General features: G+C 37.6%; 2 protein-coding genes across 3 annotated transcripts in view; both read right to left on the bottom strand.

Moving 5' to 3' along the window:
- The window catches only part of UBR1 (ubiquitin protein ligase E3 component n-recognin 1), a 165,911-nt gene that overhangs the window by 89,076 nt on the left and 49,339 nt on the right, over positions 1-27,496 (bottom strand). For both annotated transcript variants that reach the window (XM_082619146.1, XM_082619147.1), the window contains exons 5-12: positions 15,558-15,688; positions 5,731-5,869; positions 4,707-4,769; positions 4,341-4,464; positions 3,905-4,012; positions 3,175-3,263; positions 1,496-1,594; positions 379-536 (exon numbers count right to left, since the gene is read on the bottom strand). In XM_082619146.1, coding sequence (XP_082475272.1) covers positions 379-536; positions 1,496-1,594; positions 3,175-3,263; positions 3,905-4,012; positions 4,341-4,464; positions 4,707-4,769; positions 5,731-5,869; positions 15,558-15,688 — 911 coding nt within the window. The remainder of the gene's footprint in view (positions 1-378; positions 537-1,495; positions 1,595-3,174; positions 3,264-3,904; positions 4,013-4,340; positions 4,465-4,706; positions 4,770-5,730; positions 5,870-15,557; positions 15,689-27,496) is intronic.
- On the bottom strand, positions 9,493-13,271 carry LOC309802119 (alpha-enolase-like). The gene has a single exon (XM_082617387.1). It carries the CDS (start codon positions 13,128-13,130, stop codon positions 11,826-11,828), a length of 1,305 nt encoding a protein of 434 aa, XP_082473513.1. The 5' UTR covers positions 13,131-13,271; the 3' UTR covers positions 9,493-11,825.

Raw genomic sequence — 27,496 nt, 5'->3', positions numbered from 1 at the left:
AGTTAAAAAAAATTCACATCAACAAGATCATCTGAAACTAAGCACTAAGAGACTATGCAAGAGGGGCAGAACCAAAATACCTGAGTGGAAGTGAGTGGAAGGCATGGTGACTATGATGGAGATTCATTTGGTGAGCCCAAGAGACCCTAAGTTCCTGTGAGAGGCCCTTCCTCAGTACCTTCTTTACTGACCTGATTTTAACTCTGTAAGAAGCCTTCACTTAAAACATTTATTGACATCACAGTAACAGTTCTTTGTATTTGCCATCATTATAAAGATTCCAAGATAACCAAAAGGATCAGATGTTTATATATATAGGACAGAATAAACACAACTGTGTTTAACAGGTACCCTCACCTTTTTACTCGAACAACTTACTTTAGATCACATATTACTGCATATACTCTTCCCAATTTGTCCTGGCTATAACCCTGGAAGTTGAATTTATTGTTCCTATCCAAGTACTCAGGCAAAACTTCCAGCAGAGTTTCAGTGATGACAGAGATAACATTTTGCTCTTCAATAAGATGTCGAGCCTGCAGAACATGTGAAGAATATTGTCTTTAGTATTAACTCATTATAGTATGGACTTTATTTATTTATTCATTTGGGTGGTAAATCATTTTGAACAAATGTTTGTTGAGCATCAAACGCACCCCTTAGTCTCACAGGATAGCAATTTCTGAGAAATTATTTTCTAAAAGTAAAAATTCCCTACTCCTCAGCAACTAGAAAACACCTGTCTGAACACCCCAAGCCCATTACACAGGTTACACAGTACCTGTGTAACATTCATTTACATGAATGTTTACCACTGTTAATCACACAGTGAGCAAAGTAGAACAAACAGATATACTTCAGGCTTCTGTCATATATATTTTCTATTCTGACATCTCCCCCTTAATCGCAATCCAATTTCTCTTCCCCATTCTTTTCTCTGGCCTTTGAAAAGAGAAAGTAGGAACTTTCCAGAAGAAACAGGAAAAGTAGTAGGATAAAAAGGAAGCAGAATCCTCCACCCTCCTCCTCCCAGACCTATGCAGCTCCATCTCATGCAAATGCTCAACAGTTATATTCTCCTCCTGTTTTATCTTACTCTGTTTCCCCACCCCTAACAACAACGATTAAAAACAACAACAACAACAACCTAAAGAACAAAAGAATAGCACAAAAAAATTTTTTTTGGTATTAAAAAGGCACTGTTCCTAAGTTACTCTAGACACTGAGAAACCATCCCTAGGTTTCACCTGCAGGAATGAGCACTTTCAGACCAAGGTAGTGCCATCACTCTCACTCCACAAATTACCTAGCCCTTGGGTATCATTAAAGCATTTTCACGTGCAGATACCACTGAAGCATTATTCAATTTTCCACGTGTAATTAGACCAGCATAGTGACTCAGAAATTGTTTTAATTCAATTCAACACTAACTAAAATTCTTAAATAATAAAATAAATATTACTTAGAAAGATTGCCAAGACTAATCAATACATACCAAAGTAGGAACAGTAAACATCTGAACTGAGAGTGCAGTTATAGAGATACTTCTGTCATGATCATCACTGATATAGTCTTTCTGTAGCTGCTTATAATACTGGAAGATAAAACAATAAGTGGAGAAGCAATTATAAATAAGTACTGGAAACTTTTAAAATCCCAATTTTAACAGCTGCTACATTTGTTCCTATGTATAAGATGGCAAGTATTGTAACTCCTATTTATTAAGGGGAGATACTATGGTCAACAAAAATTTACTAGAAAGAGAATAACAAAAGACTGAATATGAATTCAGCTACCCAACCTAGCATAGTTGGATACTGAGAACTATTTTTAAAAAACACAACACACACACACACACACACACACACACACATACACACACACACACACACACAGGTAAAAATCACAGAGGACTGCAAAGGTGCAGTATATACTTTCTCCAAACAGAATCTGGGGCAATCTTTAGCAGATTTTACCCCAATGGAATAGGGCAGGGACTATATTTAAAGTATTTAAAAGCTGATATGACCCAGAAAACCAACCATCAGATTCAACCCAGCCTCAAACAGAATGGATGCTGGCTGTACATAATTTCTTATATATACTGGTGCATACCAGCTGAAAATCAATCCTGATATCTTGGGAGAACAAAAACAATAATACATCCAGTCATGCATCAAGCATCTATTATATGTAAGCACAGTGTTAGATCCTTGACTGACATATTTAATTTCAACCATTAGAATTCATACAAAGTTTAAGAGGTAACCATGGTATACAGAAAAACATCATATAAGGAGGGAGAACTGCTGTTGTATACGGAAAAAACTTCATTTCAGATCACAGATATGGTCCAATATTCTATCTCTAATGAGTTTTAGAAGAATAGAGTTGATAATTTGAGTTGTCATCACCTTTAAAGAAACCAAATGCCTTAGTTGCTTTTAACAATCTACTTATAAAATCCAGGAAGTGCAGGTATCTTATCCCACAGTATCATTTGCCTATGACAATCACTGTTTCACTCTCTGCTTCCAATTCCATCCTGGGTCTACCTCTGTCCTAAGTTTTACAGAATTTCCTGCCACTCAAAATCAGAGTAAACTAACAAGTATTTACTGGATACCTCTGTATAAGGCAAAGCAGAAGGTTAAAGAAGTACATGTTCTCACTAGTCTAACTTGAGAAAGAGAGAGACAAAAAATATAACAATATAAGGGATATACAATAGATCAATAAAACAATATTAAAAAGCTATAAGATTTATCTTTATATTCTAGCCTCAAATAGTTAAGTATAACTCTTGCCCATCAGATATCTGCCTCCTTTTAGCATGTATATCTGTTCCTTTTCCCTGCTATGCCTTTCAGCTAGTCACTGCTCTTGTTATAATTTTACTAACAGACAAATGATGAGAAAAGATAAATGTATTCACGAATGTGATAACTTCCTACGCTTTTTCTAGGCAAACAATAGGTCATTTTCCACCTATCTCCTCTCTCAGACTACTGTTTCCATACTACCAAACATGAAAATAAATGAACTTTTTGACAGAGAAATGAACTATAAAATTAAATTCTTGCTTCATAATTATCCCCTTTGTTTCCATTATTTCACTTACAAAAATGTTTTTCTATTTCTATTTGTTGATATCTATTTATAAAGAGCAATTACCTTCACAAATTCCATAGCAAAGAATTTTTTGTATTCCATCTCCATAAAAAAACTGCTGAAGATCAATTCGTGAAGGATCTTACGGGCACCTATACATCATTTTTTGGGGAAGTGGGAGGAGTATCACCAAGGCAAAAAAAACATTCCAGCTATTAGTAGTGGCAGAATATTATAAAAATATTTCACATGCTAATAGACCTCAAGGACTCAAATGTTAGTGGCATTTATTGCATTAATATTTAATAGCTAGAATTTAAAATACATACATGTAATGCCTTTCCCCTCTTTTTCTGTACCCCTCTCACTCCTGTACCTTACTTCATCCTACTTCTCCCCCCTTTCTCCACTCCTTTTCATTCTGTTTCACTAAAGACTACTCTTACTCTGTACCTTCCCTTCTCCATCCTCTTTAACCTTTCTCTCACCTTTTACTTTTGGTTCTTCATTTAAATTTTAAAAATGAAAATTAACATAGCTTTTATAATGGCACTACTACATGAATGCATACATACTCTTTTTACTAGTTCTGACTAAATGAAAAGGCACTGTAATTAAAAGGCAATATCCCTGGGTTTTAACACAGAATACATATTGATTGGTTAACCTCACCTTCTAAGTATAATATCTTATCAAGTTCACTGATTTAATAAACAAAAGAGATTAAACTCCACTTTAAGGTCATAATATTCCTCTGCTTCATGGCAAGAAGCACAAGTAAAGATCTACCTACCTTTATAAAGCTTTGCATCCCAAAGCATTAACCTGGTTATGAGACAGGGATTCTCAGAGCCAGGTTCTTCTCTAAGGCATGCTTGGCAAAAGATCTGTCTGAAGTCACCTACAAACAAAAAAAGTCATATAATTTTTATTCTTAGAGTATTTTCTCCCAAAAGTTTCCTATATTACATTTCCTATAATAACATATGAAAAAACTAACAGTAATCATCCCACACTTGATGTCAAGAATTATTCTGTCAATATCAAAAGAATCAAGAGCCAATGAAACATTATTCACAGCATCTGAAATGCAATCCTGAAAATAAGCAAAATGTATATAAAAAAAACCAAAAACCATTTTATTTTATACTCAATGACATTTTAAAATTTGTGGCTATTTAAAAAGACAATAGTTTATGAAAAATAAGAAAAATAGGCTATATGCTTACTTGAATAGCTCATAATTTTATTCATCCAGGACCCCAGACGCAAAGCAAATTTCTGATGAGCCATAACCTCAGAGTGTAATACTTCTACATGAAGCGGATGTTGAGAGACATTTTCTGAATGACTCTAGAAATGAAAGGAATATTAAAAACAAACTAGTTTTAAAATTTTTGTTTTAACTAAGTAATCTACTCTTCAAAAAAAGAAATCATATAACTGTTGCAGTTCCAAATCTCTGGGTCTAAATGCTCCAATCTTATCTTTACTTAGGATGTCAAACCACTTCAACAATATAATTGTTTTACTTGGGCTCTTGTAATGTGCATTCCTCTTAAAATTCTCTTTTTGACTCTAATTCAGAAAATTACCTTTATATCTTCCTTTGCTTCCTGGCAAGCAGCAAAAGCACCTGCTTTCACAGCCCGACGGCCCTAATTATAGACAAACATGAGAATTAGGTAGTAGATTGACAATCCCAATCAATAAGTAATATAAAGCCCAGAGACCTAATCAGCTCTTAACTATCAATCATTTGTTGACTGCCTAAAAGTCCTAAGACTGACAATACCTAGAAGATAAACATAAACGTTTAGCAGCTTTATGTAGCTTCAGAACTTTCAATACCACTAGTGGAGAGTTTCTATACTTTAGGATTCTAGATTTCCTGCTTGGCAAGAATGTCAATTATTTACTTATTGTAGTATATTCTATTTCTATCAGATAATAATAAGTTAGGTTTACTAAACTCCTATTATATGTCATAGATAGTTTTCATGAGTAAGCTTTAAATTCTTCATCATATGTTCCATAATACACTTGTGATCCATTAGTGGGTTAGAGGTATGGCCAGAATATTGATTCCTCAAGCCCTAGAATCACAATGCTAATTACTAGTGCCATGATGTTTCTTCCACCATCTTACACTCCTCTTGAGGGTAGGGATTAGGTTAATGTTCCTTCTGCATACCCGAAGAACACATTTTGCTTTGGATGGCTATTAAATAAAAGCTGAGCCATGCTATCAATATTATTCTAAAAACAGTTTTAATAGATGATGTTAACTAACCAGCTTCTCATAATTCATGCATTTATTCATTCATTCAATAATTATAGAAACAGACAGAGGTTGAGCTGACATTCTTAACTACTCTTTGCCAAGTATATTCAATAACTTTCTAATTATTTAGAACAAAAGAGGAAAATTAGTCATCTTAAACTGTTAAACACACACAGAAAAATCAAGTTTCAACCAATTTACTTAGGCTATAAACAATAAATGAAGAGGATGGTTGTACCTAACACAATACTAAGGCACTTGGCAAGGGCCAGTCAACACCCAATTTCCAGGAAGCTGATGAAGACAGCATAATAATTCAAATGACACTCACGAACCTCTTTGTCTATGGCAGTGGTGTGCAACTGTGCCTCTGCGAGCTCACAGTCAAGAGCTCTTTGTAGACTGTATATGACATGGTCATATGAATGGTGTTCATCATTGAAAAGGACACAGTAGTAGCTATCATTTTTCTCTCTGTTTAAAAAAAAAAGATATATATTCAGACACTGCAACAAATAAACAAAGGAAAATACGAAACACAGGATAAAATAATATATGCCATGTGATGAAGCAGCACCATGTAGTTTCCTACGTATGGGAAAGTACCTCTGTAATACTAGTATAGGAGGTGATTTTAAGTGGTACGGTGCCATAAAATTTAAAAACCCTGATAAAAGTATTACCTTTTCCATGTTTGTCCCCCAATTTTTCTAACTTTCAATTAAAATATTATTCTCAGTAAGTGGCAGTATGTCTTTAACACCATTCTTAAATCTTGCTAATCTCCCACTTTGACAAAAGGAGACAGGTCTCAGGCTCAGAACCTTCAAGCAGGCAACGATAGACAGATTTTATTAACATTTAGTTTTTATTTAACTTATTTTTGTTTTTACCTTCTATTTATTTTAAGTGATACTGGTTTTATAGCACATTTAAGTTTTTTAAAAAAGGTATATAGATTTAAAATGCCAGAACTACCGTATGACTGAGAGGCCTTAGACAAATCACTTAAGCATTTAATCTTGCTGAGATTACAGTATCTTTTCCACCTCTAAGAAGAGTATAATATCTACATTTGAGAGTGGTGCGAGGATCTTATAAAATACGTGAAAAGAGCTGTCATGGGCTACACAAATATCAGAAGTTATTATCAGTTTTAAACAGTTTATAATAACCTTTCACTAAATACTCAATTGATCCTCATAACTCTAAGAGGCAGCTTTTCTCAGGCCTCTTATACCTTAGGAAATAGAGGCTCAAAAAGACTTCTCTATGGTCCCAAAGCCAATAAGCAGTGAGAATTAGAACTCAGATCTGTGAATTTGAAGTCCAGTGCGGTCTACATACATGACCACACTCAAGCAACCCACCCGTTTTAGACAGGTATATTGCTAGTATTATGTTTACCAACACAAAGTTTCTTAAAGCATTTAACTGATGCTATCAACATATCTGAAATTAAAACCTTTGTGGACACAATCTCTGATGATCGTTATTTTTCCAAACAGTTTATGGCCCAGCAAAAGTCAAAACAATACATTTAATGTTTTTAAAAATTGAAATTCTTAATTCTCTCTCATACAATAATACAAATACACCCAATAAACTAAAAAAACTATATTTAGATTTGTGAAACTCCTAATATTACTCAGGTAGAAAAATTCCTACAAGCCCCAAACTGTATTTCATATCAGGTCTAGAATTCTCTTTTGCGTTTGTAAATTAAGAGCAAATATTACTGTCACTAAAAGACTTATGGTTGTTAGAAATTGCTGGGTTTTAGCTAAAAAAAAACTGTTAAGGGAATTCCCCCGTGGTGCAGTGGTTAAGAATACACCTGCCAATGCAGGGGACACGGGTTCGAGCCCTGGTCCAGGAAGATCCCACATGCCACAGAGCAACTAAGCCCAGGCACCACAACTACTGAGGCTGCGCTCTAGAACCCACAAGCCACAACTACGGAGCCCGCAAACCACAACTACTGAAGCCCATGCGTCTAGAGTCGCTGCTCCGCAACAAAGACAAGCCACCGCAATGACAAGCCCACACACCACAATGAAGAGCAGCCCCCGTGCACCTCAACGAAGAGCAGCCCCTGCCTGCCACAACAGGAGAAAGCCCGCGGGCAGCAACGAAGACCCAGTACAGACAAAAATAAAAAATAAATAAACTTTTAAAAAAACAAGTGCTGGGGCTTCCCTGGTGGCGCAGTGGTTGAGAGTCCGCCTGTCGATGCAGGGGACACGGGTTCATGCCCTGGTCTGGGAAGATCCCACATGCCGCGGAGCAGCTGGGCCTGTGAGCCATGGCTGCTGAGCCTGCGCGACTGGAGCCTGTGCTCCGCAATGGGAGAGGCCAAAACAGTGAGAGGCCCGCACCCCGGAAAAACAAAAACAAAAACAAAAACAAACTGTTGAATCCCTATACCTGAAATAATCCTAGATCCCAAAGCACAGGGCAAAGGGCTATCTCCTCATTCCTACCAACAAATATTAAAAAAAATTTTTTTTAATTCATTAATTTATGTATTTTGGGCTGTGTTGGGTCCTTGGTGCAGTGTGCAGGCTTCTCGTTGTGTTGGCTTTGCTTGTTGCAGAGCACGGGCTCTAGGCGCACGGGCTTCAGTAGTTGTGGCACATGGGCTCAATAGTTGTGGCTTGTGGGATCTAAAGTGCAGGCTCAGTAGTTGTGGCACACAGGCTTAGTTGCTCCATGGCATGTGGGATCTTCCTGGACCAGGGCTCAAACCCGTGTCCCCTGCATTGGCAGGCAGATTGTTAACCACTGCGCCACCAGGGAACCCCCATCAAAATATTTTCTTTTCTTTTTCTTTTTTTTCTTCTTTTTCTTTTCTTTTTTTTAAATTTAATTTTATTTATTTTTTTTTATGCAGCAGGTTCTTATTAGTCATCCTTTTTTTTTTTTTTTTTTTTTAATTTTTTGGTACACGGGCCTCTCACTGTTGTGGCCTCTCCTGTTGCGGAACACAGGCTCCGGATGCACAGGCTCAACGGCCATGGCTCACAGGCCCAACCGCTCGGCGGCATGTGGAATCCTCCCAGACCGGGGCACGAACCCATGTCCCCTGCATCGGCAGGCGGACTCTCAACCACTGCGCCACCAGGGAAGCCCTAGTCATCCATTTTATACACATCAGTGTATACATGTCAATCCCAATCTCCCAATTCATCACATCCCCACCCCCACCCCCTGCTGCTTTCCCCCCTTGGTGTCCATACGTTTGTTCTCTACATCTGTGTCTCTATTTTGGTCTGCAAACCGGTTCATCTCTATCATTTTTCTAGGTTCCACATGTATGCGTTAATATACAATATTTGTTTTTCTCTTTCTGACTTACTTCACTCTGTATGACAGTCTCTTGATTCACCCACGTCTCTACAAATGACCCAATTTCGTTCCTTTTTATGGCTGAGTAATATTCCATTGCATATAGGTACCACATCTTCTTTACCCATTCGTCTGTCGATGGGCATCTAGGTTGCTTCCATGACATGGCTACTGTAAATAGTGCTGCAATGAACATTGGGGAGCATGTGTCTTTTTGAATTATGGTTTTCTCTGGGTATATGTCCAGTAGTGGGATTTCTGGGTCATATGGTAATTCTATTTTTAGTTTTTTAAGGAACCTCCATACTGTTCTCCATAGTGGCTGTATCAATTTACATTCCCGCCAACAGTACAAGACGGACCCCTTTTCTCCACACCCTCTCCAGCATTTGTTGTTTGTAGATTTTCTGATGATGCCCATTCTGACTGGTGTCAGGTGACACTTCGTTGTAGTTCTGATTTGCATTCTGCTAATAATTAGTGATGTTGAGCAGCTTTTCATGTGCTTCTTGGCCACCTGTACATCCTCTTTGGAGAGATGTCTCTTTAGGTCTTCTGCCCATTTTTTGATTGGGTTGTTTGTTCTTTTAATATTGAGCTGCATGAGCTGTTTATATATTTTGGAGATTAATCCTTTGTCCATTGATTCATCTGCGAGTATGTTTTCCCATTCTGAGGGTTGTCTTTTCGTCTTGTTTGTAGTTTCCTTTGCTTTGCAAAAGCTTTTAAGTTTCATTAGGTCCCATTGGTTTATTTTTGTTTTTATTTCCATTACTCTAGGAGGTGGATCAAAAAAGATCTCGCTGTGATTTATGTCAAAGAGTGTTTTTCCTATGTTTTCGTCTAAGAGTTTTATAGTGTCCGGTCTTACATTCAGGTCTCGAATCCATTTTGAGTTTATTTTTGTGTATGGTGTTAGGGAGTGCTCTAATTTCATTCTTTTACATGTAGCTGTCCAGTTTTCCCAGCACCACTTATTGAAGAGACTCTCTTTTCTCCATTGTATATCCTTGCCTCCTTTGTCATAGATTAGTTGACCATAGGTGCATGGGTTTATCCGTGGGCTTTCTATCCTGTTCCACTGATCTATGTTTCTGTTTTTGTGCCAGTACCATATTGTCTTGATTACTGTAGCTTTGTAGTCTAGTCTCTAGTCTCCAGCTCCGCTTTTTTCCCTCAAGACTGCTTTGGCTATTCGGGATCTTTTGTGTCTCCATACAAATTTTAAGGTTTTTTGTTCAGCTCTGTAAAGAATGCCATTGGTAATTTGATAGAGATTGCATTGAATCTGTAGATTGCTTGGAGTAGTATAGTCATTTTCACAGTATTGATTCTTCCAAGAACATGGAATATCTCTCCATCTGTTGGTATCATCTTTAATTTCTTTCAACAGTGCCTTATAGTTGTCTGAATACAGGTCTTTTTTCTCCCTAGGTCAGTTTATTCCTAGGTATTTTATTCTTTTTGTTGCAATGGTAAATGGGAGTGTTTCCTTAATTTCTCTTTCACATTTTTCATCATCTGAAGGAATGATGAAAAATCATTGTATAGGATGATGTGTATAGGAATGCAAGAGATTTCTGTGCGTTAATGTTGTATCCTGCAACTTTACCAAATACATTCATTAGCTCTAATAGTTTTCTGGTGGCATCTTAGGATTCTCTGTCAAACAGTGACAGTTTTACTTCTTCTTTTCCAATTTGGATTCCTTTTATTTCTTTTTCTTCTCTGATTCCCATGGCTAGGACCTCCAAAACTATGTTGAATAACAGTGGCGAGAGTGGACATCCTTGTCTTGTTCCTGATCTTAGAGGAAATGCTATCAGTCTTTCACCATTGAGAATGATGTTTGCTGTGGGTTTGTCATATATGGCCTTTATTATGTTGAGGTAGGTTCCCTCTATGCCCACTTTCTGGAGAGTTGTTATCATAAATGGGTGTTGAATTTTTTTAAAAGCTTTTTCTGCATCTATTGAGATGATCATATGTTTTTTCTTCTTCCATTTGTGAATATGGTGTATCACACTGATTGATTTGCATATATTGAACAATCCTTGCATCCCTGGGATAAACCCCACTTGATCATGGTGTATGATCCTTTTAATGTGTTGTTGGATTCTGTTTGCTAGTATTTTGTTGAGGATTTCTGCATCTATATTCATCAGTGATATTGGTCTGTAATTTTCTTTTTTGGTAGTATCTTTATCTGGTTTTGGTATCAGGGTGATGGTGGCCTCATAGAATGAGTTTTGGAGTTTTCCTTCCTCTGCAATTTTTTGCAAGAGTTTGAGAAGGATGGGTGTTAGTTCTTCTCTAAATGTTTGACCGAATTCACATGTGAAGTCATCTGGTCCTGGACTTTTGTTTGTGGAAGATTTTTAATCACAGTTTCAACTTCATTACTTGTGATTGGTCTGTTCATATTTTCTATTTCTTCCTGGTTCAGTCTTGGAAGGTTAACCCTTTCTAAGAATTTGTCCATTTCTTCCAGGTTCTCCATTTTATTGGCATATAGTTTTTTGTAGTAATCTCTTATAATCCTTTGTATTTCTGCCGTGTCAGTTGTGATTTCTCCTTTTTCATTTCTAATTTTATTGGTTTGAGGTCTCTCCCTCTTTTTCTTGATGAGTCTGGCTAATGGTTTATCAATTTTGTTTATCTTCTCAAAGAACCAGCTTTTAGTTCTATTGATCTTTGCTATTGTTTTTTTTTTTTTTTTATGGGTCACTGAGGCCTTTTTATTTTGCACACAAAACCACGGGGGATCTTGCCGGTGGACACCTCGGAGATTACAATGCAGATACACATGGCTCCAGACACGTGGTGGAAGAGAGGTGAGAAAAACAATGATTTGGGCCAATTCTATGATTAGAGAGCTAGGGTTTCCAGCAGGGTTCCAGATGGTCAAGCTCGGCTTCTTCAGTGGGTCTAAGGAAGCAGTGAGAACGTCACAGGAAGGGGAGAGGGCAGTTAACTATCAGAGGCCCCTCAGAGCACCGGCGGGGGCCTTGAGCTGCCCAGGTGACATCAGGAGCAGGTCTAATTAGCCGACGAGTGACCGCAGGGCTCACCCGCCCACAGCTTACTTGGCGAGGGGGTTTCTGAAGTTCCTGCCGGCAAACTTGGCCTTGCTGCCCAGTTCCTCTTCAATTCTGAGGATCTGATTGTACTTGGCCAAGCTCTCGGATCGGCACGGTGCACCAGTTTTGATCTGCCCAGTGCACAGTCCCACCACCAGGTCGGCGATGAAGGTGTCTTCAGTCTCCCCGGAGCGATGCGACACCATGACGCCCCACCCATTGGACTGGGCCAGCTTGCACGCCTGCAGGGACTCGGTCACGGAGCTGATCTGGTTGACTTTGAGCAGGAGGCAGTTGCACGATTTCTCGCTCACGGCCTTGGAAATCTGCTTGGGGTTGGTCACGGTGAGGTCGTCCCCCACCACCTGGATTCCCGCGCTGGCAGTGAACTTCTGCCAAGCTTCCCAGTCATCCTGGTCGAAAGGGTCCTCGATGGACACCACTGGGTAGTCCCTGACGAAGGACTTGTACAGGTTGGCCAGCTCGTCGGGTGTGATGTACCTGCTGGGGTCGTCGGGTGACTTGAAGTCCAGGTCATACTTGCCCGACCTGAAGAACTCAGAGGCAGCCACGTCCATGCCAATGACGACCTTATCAGTGTAGCTGGCCTTGCCGATGGCGTTCTTCAGCAGCTCCAGGGCTTCTTTGTTCTCCAGGATGTTGGGAGCAAACCCGCCTTCGTCTCCCACGTTGGTGGCGTCTTTCCCGTATTTCTCCTTGATCACATTCTTCAGGTTGTGGTATACCTCCGCTCCGATGCGCATGGCCTCCCGGAAGTTTTCGGCCCCGATGGGGAGGATCATGAACTCCTGCATGGCCAGCTTGTTGCCAGCGTGAGAACCCCCGCTGATGACATTGAAAGCCGGAACTGGCAGGATGACCTCGGCATTGCCAGCCAAGTCGGCAACGTGGCGGTACAGGGGCACCCCCTTCTCAACGGCGCCAGCCTTGCACACAGCCAGGGACACGCCCAGGATGGCGTTCGCACCAAACTTGGATTTATTTTCCGTGCCATCCATCTCTATCATCAGCTTGTCGATCTTCTGCTGCTCCACGACGCTCAGTTTCTTGCTAACCAGGGCAGGCGCAATAGTTTTATTGATGTGCTCAACAGCCTTTGAGACACCTTTGCCCATGTAGCGCGTCTTGTCATTGTCCCGGAGCTCCAGGGTCTCGTAGATACCAGTTGAGGTGCCACAGGGCACAGCAGCTCTGAAGAGACCTTTTGAGGTGTAGAGATCAACCTCAACAGTGGGATTCCCACGAGAGTCAAAGATCTCTCTGGCGTGGATCTTGAGGATAGACATGGTGAATTTCCGGTCGCCTGAGGTCGCCGCACGAGAGAGAAGCAGAGGGTGCTGAGGACACTGAGGGAGAGCTTTAAGGCTCAAGATCCGGACGTTCCAAGTACCGCGAGCTCGTCTCCGCTCCGCCGGCCTGGTCTCCACTCCGCCGGCCTGGCTTTGCTATTGTTTTCTTTGTTTCTATTTCATTTATTTCTGCTCTGATCTTTATTTCTTTCCTTCTGCTAGCTTTGGGTTCTGTTTGTTCTTCTTTCTCTAGTTCCTTTAAGTGTAATGTTAGATTGTTACTTGTTTCTTGAGGTAGGCTTGTATAGCTATAAACTTCCCTCTTAGAACTGCTTTTGCTGCATCCCATAGGTTTTGGATCGTCGTGTTTTCACTGTCATTTGTCTCTAGGTATTTTTTGATTTCCTCTTTGATTTCTTCAGTGATCTCTTGGTTATTTAGTAACGTAGTGTTTAGCCTCCATGTGTTTGTGCTTTTTACGTCTTTTTCCCCTGTAACTGATTTCTAATCTCATAGCGTTGTGGTCAGAAAAGATGCTTGATAGGATTTCAATTTTCTTAAATTTATTTAGGCTTGATTTGTGACCCAAGATGTGATCTATCCTGGAGAATGTTCCATGTGCACTTGAGAAGAAAGTGTAATCTGAGGTTTCTGGATGGATTGTCCTATAAATGTCAATTAAATCTATCTGGTCTATTGTGTCATTTAAAGCTTGTGTTTCCTTATTAATTTTCTGTTTGAATGGTCTGTCCATTGGTGTAAATGAGGTGTTAGGTGTTAAAGTCCCTCACTATTATTGTGTTACTGTCGACTTCCTCTTTTAGAACTGTTAGCAGTTGCCTTATGTCTTGAGGTGCTCCTATGTTGGATGCATATATATTTATAATTGTTATATCTTCTTCTTGGATTGATCCCTTGATCATTATGTAGTGGCCTTCGTTGTCTCTTGTAACATTCTTTATTTTAAAGTCTATTTTATCTGATATGAGTATTGCTACTCCAGCTTTGTTTTGATTTCCATTTGCATGGAATATCTTTTTCCAACCCCTCACTTTCAGTCTGTATGTGTCCCTAGGTCTGAAGTGGGTTCTTGTAGACAGCACATGTACAGGTCTTGTTTTTGTATCCATTCAGCAAACCTGTGTCTTTTGGTTGTAGCATTTAATCCATTCACATTTAAGGTAATTATCAATATGCATGTTCCTATGAACATTTTCTTAATTGTTTTGGGTTTGTTTTTGTAGGTCCTTTTCTTCTCTTGTGTTTTCCACTTAGAAAAGTTCCTTTAGCATTTGTTGTAGAGCTGGTTTGGTGGTGCTGACTTCTCTTAGCTTTTGCTTGTCTGTAAAGCTTTTGATTTCTCCATTGAATCTGAATGAGATCCTTGCCAGGTAGAGTAATCTTGGTTGTAGGTTCTTCCCTTTCATCACTTTAAGTATATCATGCCACTCCCTTCTGGCTTGTAGAGTTTCTGCTGAGAAATCAGCTGTTAACCTTATAGGAGTTCCCTTGTATGTTATTTGCCATTTTTCCCTTGCTGCTTCCAATAATATTTCTTTGTCTTAGGCTGTCTTCATTTTTTTTCATTCTTTTTTCTTTATTCTGTTCCACAGCAGTGAATTCCACCATTCTGTCTTCCAGGTCACTTATCCGTTCTTCTGCCTCAGTTATTCTGCTATCGATTCCTTCTAGTGTAGTTTTCATTTCAGTTATTGTATTGTTCATCTCTGTTTGTTTGTTCTTTAATTCTTCTAGGTCTTTGTTAAACATTTCTTACATCTTCTCGATCTTTGCCTCCATTCTTTTCCCCAGGTCCTAGATCACCTTCACTATCATTATTCTAAATTCTTTTTCTGGAAGCTTGCCTATCTCCACTTCATTTAGTTGTTTTTCTGGGGGTTTATCTTGTTCCTTCATCTGGCACATAGCCCTCTGCCTTTTCATCTTGTCTATTTTTCTGTGAATGTGGCCCCCATCAAAATTTTTGATGAAGAAAAGAGCTAAATACTTGGACTAAAGGGAGACACAGTGTTCCGAAGTCCCCACCTTCGTTCACAAACCTCTCAGGGAACTTGGAAGTTGGTCCAGGCCAGGATCAAACTGGGCAATTTACTTCCCTACTGGGATGAATGGCTGCTAGGACCTCGTAAATCATTTAGAACAAGACCCCCAAAATGTGTTTTCTTAAAAATCAGAAGCTCCTGATTAGGCTCTTCCTTTGGCTTAACTTCTATATAGTGTCTTAAGAGAACATCTCATATAAATGGACATTTTGGAAGTATTCCAATGAGGCAATTCTCTATAAAATCTTCATAATGATAGCTAAGTTAAAGCAGTAAATAACAACAAAGACATTTTTCAAACACCCATTTTGCAATATAAATAACCATCATGAAAACTTCTCTCTTTTAGAAAATCCCCCACCTTATCTGGAGTTGAGGAGGCAGTTCTTTTTCCTCTTCCCATACAGTCATTTCTACAATGTATTTTATCACTGAAGGGAATATTTTCCTGGCTTGGGCAATTACCTCTTCATTCAACGGACAGCGTAAGTTCTGCAACAAAGTATAGAAAAACATACTACCAATGTTGTATACAAGTAAGTGGATGAGAAAGATAATGTTATTAATTTATAGCAATAATTTCAATGAGTTCATTCACACCATCCTCCAGGAATGAATTTAACTTCAGCTCAAGAGGCTGCTATTCACATTGGTTTAGCTTAACTCCTTGTGGCCAAGTTGGTGCTACAGATGACAGAAAGGAAAGAAGGCAAAACCACAGAGGTCTCCTTTATGATGCTCTTCATTATGAATGTTCTTCCCTGCCTGAATAATTATATCATCAGAGAACAATGAGTTATAGGGACTGGTTATCCCCTCCAGCTGACAAAAACTTTTCTCACTAATTTATTTCAACTGATCTTTATAGCCACTCTGTTAAGGCAGAAAATTAAAGGCATTTAAAAGATAAAGGTCCCATCCAAGGTCAAAGAACCTCTAAACAGATATAAAAAGCAAGACTAAAATCTGGGCTTTTGACTCCCATGGGGGAAAAAATGTTAATTTCATTACAAAATACCACTTCCTTAATAAAAGCCTTGTTCAAACCAATTAGCTAAAAAAACGCATTTAAATGCTCTATGTCATAAACCATTATGGAAATGCAAATCAAAACCACAGTGAGATACCTCTCCATACTTGCTAAGGTGTCTATAATCAAAAAGGGAAATAACAATAAGTATTGGCCAGGATGTGAAGAAATTTGAACCCTATACACTGCTGGTGGAAATGTAAAATGATGCAATTTGGAAAACAGTCTGAGAGATGCTCAAAATGTTAAGTATAGTTACCATATGACCCAGCAATTCTACTCCTAGATATTTATCCAAGAAGAATGAAAACATATCTGCACAAAAACTTGTACACAAATATTTGTAGCAGCATTACTCATAATAGCCAGAAAGTGGAAATGACCTAAATTTCCATAAACTGATGAATGGATAAATAAAATGGTATGAAATCCAAACAATGGAATATTATTTGCTCATTAAAAAAAAACAATGAAGTACATGTTAAAAAAGCACTAAAGTTATACTTTAAATGGATGAATTTTTTAATACATTATGCAAGTTACAGCCCAATAAGATGTTTAAACAAAGCAGTAAGCAGGAAAAGAAACACAGTAGCTCTTTAAGACACACACACACACACACACACACACACACACACACACACACGTAAAATCCACTAGAAATTCAGGACAAGGCTTTTAATATTCAATTTTAACCTACCTGCTATAGACCGTACTAATGAACTGTATTTTATTCTGTGGTGACCAAAACATTAACCTACACATTTATTTTTTTGCACCTATTCTTTCTCACTCCCCAATGCTTTATTATTTTAATTTCTACCATCTCCTCAATATGTCACCTTTCCTCTGGAGATTTTGCTCAGAAGCTTTTGCTAGAGAGAAAAAAGAGTGCCAAAGGTACTAAGAGCAATATTAATCCACTATGTTCCTATTTCTTATCTTTTTTAGCTCAATATTTCCTTTCAATTCTTCAGAAAAGTAGTCTGAATTAAAGAGTTAAGAGAATCTACTCATTATTTCCATACTGTATCAATCAGAGGCTAAGTTCTTCAGAAGAGGTCTGGTAAGTACAGAAGAAACTTTTTTTTTTTTTTTTTTTTTTGACTGTGTTGGGTCTTTGTTGCTGCACGTGGGATTTCTCTAGTTGTGGCGAGCAGGGGCTACTCTCCATTGCAGCACGCGGGCTTCTCACTGTGGTGGCTTCTCTTGTTGTGGAGCACAGGCCCTAGAGCACACGGGTTTCAGTAATTGCAGAGCGTGGGCTCAGTAGTTTTGTCTCACGAGCTCCAGAGCACAAGCTCAGTAGTTGTGGTGCACAGGCTTAGTTGTTCCAGGACATGTGGGATCTTCCCAGACCAGGGATCGAACCCATGTCCCCTGCACTGGCAGACAGATTCTTAACCAGTGTGCCACCAGGGAAGTCCAAGTACAGGAGAAACTTTTAAATAAATCATTTATAGCTTAGAAAATAAGAAGGTCCATTAGAGAGAACAAAAGGGTGATAATCAAAATAGATTTTAAAAAACCTTAATAATTAACCCAGAAATGTACTGCAGGACTAGAAAGAAACTTCCCTTAAATATACTTTAAGAGATACTGCCAAATGCTGGATGATGGGCTGATTAGTATCAGCCAGGTCTAATTACATTTGGTAAATCCCTATTCTGGTTGCCACAATGCCACACGCCTGGCAGAGTATGGATTTCACATTCACCAAAGCAGATATGAAACAAATGCGAAGTACAAAGGACTGTTGGGGGGCAATTGATTAGTTATATGCTAGCCATAAGTGTCCTTCTCTCACATCTAGATCATGAATCAGATCTAGAGTCATTGCAGAATATCCAGATTTACCTTCAGAATAAGCCTGAATGACCAATTACCTTTGGAATCTAATTATAAATCCAAAGAAATCCAAGGAGATCAGGTTAGTTCAGGACTAAATTCAGTGTACTGAGGCCATATGACTCAGGAAAACCACCAACGGACTGGAATCCCATGATGTAGGAAGAGGGAGGCTAGTTTTGTAAACTCAATGAGCTATTTAACTCCCAAGGATTCTTCAGCTACTTAACACAAAACAGTACAAAAACAGTTTTCTAGAATGATTAGTTATGGAATGAAGAGGATATAAAAATCAAGCCACACGCAGTGGTTGAGAGTCCACCTGCTGATGCAGGGGACACGGGTTCGTGCCCCGGTCCGGGAAGATCCCACATACCGCGGAGCGTCTAGGCCCGTGAGCCATGGTCACTGAGCCTGCGCGTCCGGAGCCTGTGCTCTGCAACGGGAGAGGCCACAACAATGGGAGGCCCGCATACCACAAAAAAAAAAAAAAAAAAAATCAAGCCACAAAGCCCTCTGACTATATGCTAAAATATTCCAATACCCTTTAAAAAAATATCGGAGGAGGAAATGGAAATAATCAGAATGAAAAGGGTTCTTAAACAGAAACAAGAGGGACTTCCCTGGTGGTACAGTGGTTAAGAATTCGCCTGCCAATGCAGGGGACACAGGTTCGAGCCCTGGTCCGGAAAGATCCCACATGCCATGGAGCAACTAAGCCCGTGCACCACAACTACTGAGCCTGCACTCTAGAGCCCGTGAGCCACAACTACTGAAGCCCGTGCACCTAGAGCCTGTGCTCTGCAACAGAGACAAGCCACTCCAATGAGAAGTCCACACACCACAACGAAGAGTAGCCCCTCCTCACCCCAACTAGAGAAAGCCTGTGTGCAGCAATGAGGACCCAATGCAGCCAAAAATAAATAAATAAATTTATTTTTTAAAAAAACAGAAATAAGAGAATGAATAGAAAGGGACATCTGGTGATATTTAATCAAGCAAATTTTTTATTTGTCAAATGAAGGAATAATCATTTGGAATCAGGACAAATAAATGAGTAAGAGAGAACAGGCAATCTAAAAATAGAGGGCTGAGGGACTTCCTGGTGGTCCAGTGGGTAAGACTCTGTGCTCCCAATGCAGGGGGCCCGGGTTCGATTCCTGGTTGGGGAACTAGATCCTGAACGCATGCCACAACTAAGAGTCTGCATGCCGCACCTAAAGATCCCAAATGCCACAACTAAGACCCAGAGCAGCCAAAATAAATAAATAAATAAATATATATATTTTAAAATAAATCAATAAAAATAGAGTGCTGAACAATAAGGTACATGTTAACGATAGGTGAATGGGTAAAGAGTATATGAATATTCTTTGTACTCTATTTTTGCAACTTTTTACAAATTTGAAATTATTTCCAAATTCAAGGTTAAAAAAAAAAAATGTGCTAGAGCCCAGATTCTAAAGATCTGTATTTTAGTCCCAACTGTCACATTTGTCTGGATTACTATGGATCTTTAATACATTTAAAATCTGTTGGATCTATTCACACTCATAACTCCAGTTTTCCCTGGCAATTCTCATAAATTTTTCCAGAAGAACTTCTGATTACTTTTGTCAAGTTCCAAAAGAGAATTTGGCTGTTATTCTGACTGGGAATATAATGAATTTATGGACTAATTTTGGAAAAACTTTTATCGTTTCTAATACTGAACCTTCCAATCCAAGAATGAAATGTGTCTTCTGTTTTGTTTTTTTTTCTTTCATGCCCATACTCCTATTGGAGTATAGTTTTAAAGTTTTCTTAAAACAGACCTGGCAGATTTCTTCTTGGTTTTTTTCCTAGGTATTTTATTTTTTTTGATGGTATAGCAAATGGGATCTTTTCTTTCACTACATTTTCTAAAAGCTATTGCTTGTAAGGGCATTCAAGAAATATTTTTTCTGTAACAACCTAAGTGGGAAAAGAATTTGAAAAAGATTAGATACATGTATATGTAAATAAATAAAGTGACTTGCCTGAAAAAAAATTTGTTGAATACATTAAACTAATGATTTTTAGTATGTAAGTTCCATAACTAACAACATAACTAAACTCTACTATAGCTTCTAATTCTTTTTCAGTTAATTTTCTTTGGTTTTCAAGGTATAAATCATGACTATTTTGCCTCCTCTCCAATATTTATATATTTTAGTTCATTCTGTTTGTCTATTTGACTGACTTCCAGAATAGTAGTAAATAATAACAGTAGTAGTGAATTTCCTTATCTTGTCTCTATCTATAATGGGAATACACTAGTACTTCATCATCAAGCATGATTAACAGCTTTTGATTTGAGGCCAATAATTCTGGAAGAAATTGAAAATCTTATCAAAGAGCTACTTTCCCAAAAAGTGCCAGGCGTAAACAGTTTCACAGATGAATTCCAAAAACAGTTCATTCTAGGAATGTAGGCATAATTATGTTATATTATTCTGTCAAACTTGATTTTACCTGTTAATGTTTTATTTAGGCTTTCAGCTTAACAATTATTAATACAACTGATTTATAAATTCCATATTATGTCAGATCTGAAGTCAACATAATGTTGGCTTTATATAACAATTTTGGAAAATTTCCCTCTTCTGCCCTCTGTATTCAGGAACAATTTGCATGTTTTTGTTATTTTTGTAGTGTTTAAGTAATCGAGTGATTTTTATTTATTTTTTATCTTTTTTTTAAATACAGAGAAACAGAGAAACCGGTATAATAAAAACAACTTTTACCTAAATTTAGTAACTCTTTTTTCCATATATGCTTCCTTTTTTGTTGTTCGAGTATTTTAAGGTAAAAAATAGTCATCATGATATTTTACTCCTAAATATTTTAATATGTATTTAACATGGACATTTCCTTACATAATCTTAATACCCTTATTATAACCTAATAACATTAACAATAACTTTTAAATATTATCTGATATCTTGACCATATTCAAGTTTCCTAATTATTCCCCAAATGACTATCACATTTGGTTATGCCTCAAGTCATTTACATCTAAATGAATCTCCCATGCCCACCCCTAGACTTTTGTTCTTCATGACTGAGGTAAGGCCAATTTTTCCTATAAAAAGTCCTACATTCTAGATTTATTTTGAAATGTCCTATATATTATATTTATCTTCCTTGTGGTAGTCTTTATCTTGTTCATCTCTCCCCTGTATTTCCTATAAACTAGAAGTTAGATCTCAAGGCTTTATTAAGTTCAGGTAAAACACTTTTAGCAAGAATATTTCATTAGTGAGACTATGTACTTCAATTTCTTACCAGCTTGAGATAAATTCACATACCATATAATTCACTAAAAATATACTATTCGATGGTTTTTATGTGCAACTATTACCACGGTCAGTTTTAGAACATTTTCATCAACTCAAAAAAACATACAAAAAAACCTTTCATGATCACCCCCAAAAGGTCTCCATCCTCATAGACCTAAAAAATCACTAATCTAGTTTTTGTCCCTATGGATGTTCTATTCTAGACATTTCATATAACTGAAATCATGTGATATATGGTCTTTTGTAACTGGCTTCTTTCACTTAGCATAATGTTTTCAGAGAGTTCCTCTAAACTAAGTATGTTTCAGCACTTTATTCCCCTTTATAACCAAATACTATTCCACTGTATGGATATAACCTAACTACATTTGCTTATCCATTTATTAGTTGATGAATATTTGGATTGTTTCTAATTTTCATTAAGAATAATAATACTATTCTATTATTGTATAACACTGTTTTATTATAATAATAACACTATTATGAATAATGCTATGAATTTTCATGTATAAATAATTATTTGAACACCTGTTTTCAATTATTTTGAGTCTGTCTAGGAGTAGAATTGCTGGGGCATGTAGTAACTCTACATTTCACAGGTTGAAGAACTGCCTCTTTCCAAAGTGGGTGCACCATTTTACATTTCCACCAGCAGTGTCTGAGGGTTCGAATAACACTTGTTATTACCTGCTTCTTGATTATAGCCATTAGAGGATATTAAGAAGTATCTCATTATGGTTTCGGTTTGCATTTCTCTAATGACTTATGACGTTGAGCATCTTTTCATGTGCTTATTGGTTATTTTGTATATTCTTTGAAGAAATTCATATTCAGATCCTTTGCCCATTTTAAAAACTGGGTTGTGAAGAATTCCCTGGCTGTCCAGTGGTTAGGACTCTGCGCTTTAACTGTAGAGGGCACAGGTTCAACCCCTGGTTGGGGAACTAAGATCCTGCAAGTCACACAGTGAAATGAAATGAAATAAAATAAAATAATGAAATGCCACCACTAAAAAAAGAGAAAAAAAAAACTGGGTTGTCTTTTTATTTTTAAGTTTTAAGAGTTCTTTATAAGTTCTACATACCAGTTCCTTTTATCAGATAATATGACTTGCAAATATCTCTCTCTCATTCTGTGTGGTATCTTTTCACTTTCTTAGTAGTGTCCTTTGGAACATAAAAGTGTTTAATTTTTTTTTTTGAAGTACGCGGGCCTCTCACTGTTGTGGCCTCTCCTGTTGCGGAGCACAGGCCCCAGACACGCAGGCTTGGCAGCCATGGGTCACGGGCCCAGCTGCTCCGCGGCATGTGGGATCTTCCCGGGCCGGGGCACGAACTGTGTCCCCTGCATCAGCAGGCGGACTCTCAACCACTGCACCACCAGGGAAGCCCAAAAGTGTTTAATTTTGATGAAGTTCAATTTAAGGTTTTTTTTTCTTTTATTACTAATGCTTTTGGTGTTACATCTATGAATCTATTGCCAAATCCAAGGTAATAAAGATTTATCCCTATGTTTTCTTATAAGAGTTTTATCGTTTTTGCTCTTAATTTTAGGCCTTTGATCCATTCTGAGTTAATTTTTGTGGTTGGTGTGAGTTAGGGGTCCAGATTCATTCTTTTGCATGTGGATATCCAGTTGTCCCAGTCCCATTTGGTAAAAAGATTATTCTTACCCTAGTGAATGGTCTTGGTACTCTTGTTGAAAAATGGCTGACCACAGACATGTGGGTTTATTTCTGGGATTTCAAATTTATTCTGTTAATCTATATTTTTATCATTATGCCAGTACCACACTGTCTTGATTACTGTTGCTTTGTATTAAGTTTTAAAATAGGGATGTGTGAGTCCTCCAACTTTGTTCTTCTTTTCTAGGGTTGTTTTGGCTATTGTGGGTCCCTTACAATTTCATACAAATTTTAGAGCCATCTTGTCAATTACCTAAAAAAAATTTCCAGCTGGGGAACTATACTGAATATGTAGCTCAATTTGGGGAGCATGGCCTTTAATATTGTGATTTATAATAAGAAATATCTTCATCCCAGTTTCTGGCACAGAGCTCCTAAAACCCTTGGAATTTCCCAAGTGAAGAAGTGGGGGCTGTCTTTTGTTATGTTTATCAGGTGACTTTTAGAAGGCACCTAAGGATTCGGGCTGGTTGCCTGGAGACCCAACCTGTGATTAGAAGGTTGCAACTTTCAGTCCCATCCCCATCCCCAGAGGGGCTAGAGGTTGAATCAATTGCCAATGGCCAATAATTTAACTAATCATGCTATGTAACAAAGCCTCCATAAAAACAAACAAACAAACAAAAAATCTCCCATGGGCTTCCAGAGAAATACACACAGATGTCTCTAAATACATAAAAGATCTACTACTGCTAAATTCTTTCCAGGCAACAAAGCTTTCAGCCCCTGCATGCTCATCCCCTAGACACAAAAGGATGCAACGGACACTTTAAAATGACTGCTTTTCTCTTCCTTAGGTCAGATAAATTCTGAGGTAAGCCCACCGCCCCAATTTATTTTTCTTCCCATTACGTTTATATATAACTGAGTTGATTTGAAGCATCAAGACATGCACATGTTAGCACAAGTTAAGATCTGATCACATCTAAATATGCCTGCACTAAATCCAGAACTGTGACACAACAGCACGTAAGTAAAATCTTTGTAAATCTGCTTCCCTAAATCTGGGACACTGAGAAACAATTAGAAAAATGCAACACTGTCCTTAGAAACTGTACATGTTGAAGGGGTGGATATTCAACAAAAGTCTGTCAATGACCATAAGTACAAAGTAAATACTAAAAATGTTTTAATGCAAGTAAAAAAATATATTCTTGTGAAAATATTTAGGTTTGCCAAAAATTGTCTTGTTAAAGCAAGACAGTTTATGCCATGCCCAATTATTTGTTACACGATTTCTGTGCAAATCTTTATACCTGGACAAAGCCTCAGTCCTAAAATGCTTTAATTAAAATTTCTCCAAACTCAATCAGAAGAGTCCATTTGAATTTATTGTTTTACATAAACAACATTAGAATCTATTTCTTTTTATATTTTTTCTTCCAGTTTTGAGATATAATTAACATAGCACTGTATAAGTTGAAGGTGTACAGGATAATGATATGACTTAAATACATCATGAAATGATTACCACAGTAAGTTTAGTCAACGTCCATCAAGTCATATAGATACAAAATAAAAGAAAAAATATTTTTTCCTTGTGGTGAGAACTCAGAGTTTACTCTCTTAACAACTTTCACATATAACACACAGCAGTGTTAATTATTTTAATCATGGTGTACATTATACCCCAGTACTTATTTATCCTACTGGAAGTTTATTCTTTTTTGACCACCTTCATCCAATTCCCCCTCCTCCCACCACCTGCCTCTGATACCACAAATCTGATCTCTTTTTCTATGAATTTGTTTGTTTTTGAAGTATAATTGACCTATAATACTATGTTAGTTCCTGGTATACGACATAGTGATCTGATATATATTTGATAATAAATGGTCACCGTAAGTCTAGTCACCATCTATCACCATACAGAGATACTATATAATTATTGACTATACTCCCCACACTGTACACTTCATACCCATAGCCTATTTTGTAATGGAAAGTTTGTACCTCTTAACCTCCCTCAACTATTTTTTTCCTCCCCCTAACTCCATCCCCTCTAGCAAACACTTGTTCTCTGTATCTGTGACTCTGTTTCTGTTTTGTTATGTTTGTTCATTTGTTTTGTTCTTTAGATTCCACATATAAGTGAAATCATACAGTATTTGTCTTTGTCTGATTTATTTCACTTAGCATAACACCCTCTGGGTCCATCCATTTTGTCTCAAATGGCAAGATTTCAATTTTTTATAGCTGAGTAATAGTCATTTTTGTGTATGTGTGTATATATACACAGACACACACCACACCTTCTTTATCCATTCAGCTATTGATGGACACTTAGGTTGGTTCCATATCTTGGCTATTGTAAATAATGCTGCAATGAACATAAGGGTGCATATATCTTCTCAAATTAAATAAATTTTGTACTTCTTTTTTCTTAATTTCATCTTTGTATTGTTCATTACTAATGCATAGACATAAGTAATTTTTGTATAATTATCTCATATCCTGCAACTGTGCTGAATTTATTAGTTCTAATAATGTTTTAGTGGATTCCTTAGTATCTTCTATATACAAAATCATATCATCTGCAAACAGACATAGTTTTACTTCTTCCTTTCCAATCTGGGTGCTTTTTATTTCTTTTTCTTGCCTAACTGCCCCAGCTAGAACCTCCATTACAATACTCAATGGATATGCTCTGTGGCAAAAGCAGAATCTGCCTTATTCCTGATCTTAGGGGAAAAGTATACAATATAATTATAGTTGTGAGTTTTTCATAAATGCCCTCTATCAGGTTAAGGAAGTTTTCTTCTATTATAAGTTTACATTTCTTTTTTAAAATTAATTAATTTATTTATTTATTCATTTATTTTTGGCTGCATTGGGTCTTTGTTGTTGTGTGAGGGCTTTCTCTAGTTGAGGCAAGCGGGGGCTACTCTTCGTTGCAGTACGCAGGCTTCCCATTGCGATGGCTTCTCTTGTTGTGGAGCACGGGCTCTAGGCACGCAGGCTTCAGTAGTTATGGTATGTGGGCTCAGTAGTTGTGGCTCTCAGGCTCTAGAGTGCAGGCTCGGTAGTTGTGGCACACAGGCTTAGCTGCTCCACAGCAGGTGGGATCTTCCCAGACCAGGGCTCCAACCCGTGTCCCCTGCACTGGCAGGCGATTCTTAACCACTGCGCCACCAGGGAAGTCCCTATAAGTTTAAGTCTTCTTATCATGAAAGTGTGTTGGATTTAGTCAAATGCTTTTGCTGCATCTACTGAAATGATCATGTGGCTTTGTTTTTTATTCTATTTATATTGTATTACATTAACTGATTTTCAGATGTTAAACTATGTACGGTATTTTACGTCATACGAGGAGGCTCATTATGCCATATCAACCCAATATTCATAATGATGCTAATACTGATGACTGGTTTCAGGTGACAACAGTATGATGCCCTCCCCCGCCTGCCTCACTGTACAGTTTTGTTTTTTCCCTTATGACTAGCAAGTAATCTATGAGATGGTAATTCAGAACCATGTCCATATTGTTCCTCATCAACTCAAGTTTTAAGGGTTTTAGCATCCATTAATGATCCTTGTCTAAATCAAATATTTCCTTAGGGTTTGCAAAATGTTGATTTTTCTAATTCTATTATTCCTTCTCTATTAGCTAGCATTCCTGTAGAAAGAAGAGCTTTACCTCATGAACTGGAGATACTTGCTTACGATGAAATACAATTCCTGTTGAAAAGGTAGAATAAACGTTTAGTCCATCCCCTTCAATTACCAGTTTTTAGAGTAAGGAAATGATACAATAACCACTGCATGGCAACAAACAAGTTTTATTCTATTTAGTTCTCATGTAAGTTTCATTATTAGAAACTCATGGATTTTTATGTATTAAGTATGATTCAATCAATCATAGTGGTTATTTATTATTGTTTTTCTGATGCCCCAATTGTCCAACTCAGGTCAATGGGAGCCTTTTCAAACTGGGTTTTAGGTTCTTTTGACACAAACCCATCCTCACAAGCCTACCTTATCTATTCCCTAATTCACATGTGGAATCAGGTAGTTTTACAAAAAGCCCTGATTTCTTTTTGTGGGAAATGGTACTTAAGAGATCAAAATATATACCCTAAGGGTATTCAATGCTATTGAGTTATCAGGAACAGTTTAAAGAGTACAAAAACTATTTATTCCATAAGCTTTGAAAAGGATTCCTCTGTGAAACTATTAGAGCATGGCATTTTTTAGGAAGTACTTTCTTGTGACAATTTTCTAAATTTCTTCAATGGTTACTGCCTATTCAAGTTTTCTCTGTTTTTGAATAAATTATGGCACTTAATACTGTCTGATAAAAGAATCTATTTTCAAATGTATTTGTTCCGAGTCATATAAGGAGCCTTTTATGATCCTTCTGTATCTGTTCTATGGTTATTTCCCCATTCCTTTTTTTTTTTTTTTTTTTTGTGGTACGC

This window comes from Mesoplodon mirus (genome assembly GCF_964341445.2).
Source record: "Mesoplodon mirus genome assembly, chromosome: 4".
NCBI lineage: Eukaryota > Metazoa > Chordata > Mammalia > Artiodactyla > Ziphiidae > Mesoplodon > Mesoplodon mirus.
This window is presented reverse-complemented; position numbering and strand designations above follow the sequence as displayed.

Coding starts and splice junctions, on each gene's coding strand:
- LOC309802119 (XM_082617387.1), bottom strand. CDS start 13,130: ATGTCTATCCTCAAGATCCACGCCAGAGAGATCTTTGACTCTCGTGGG.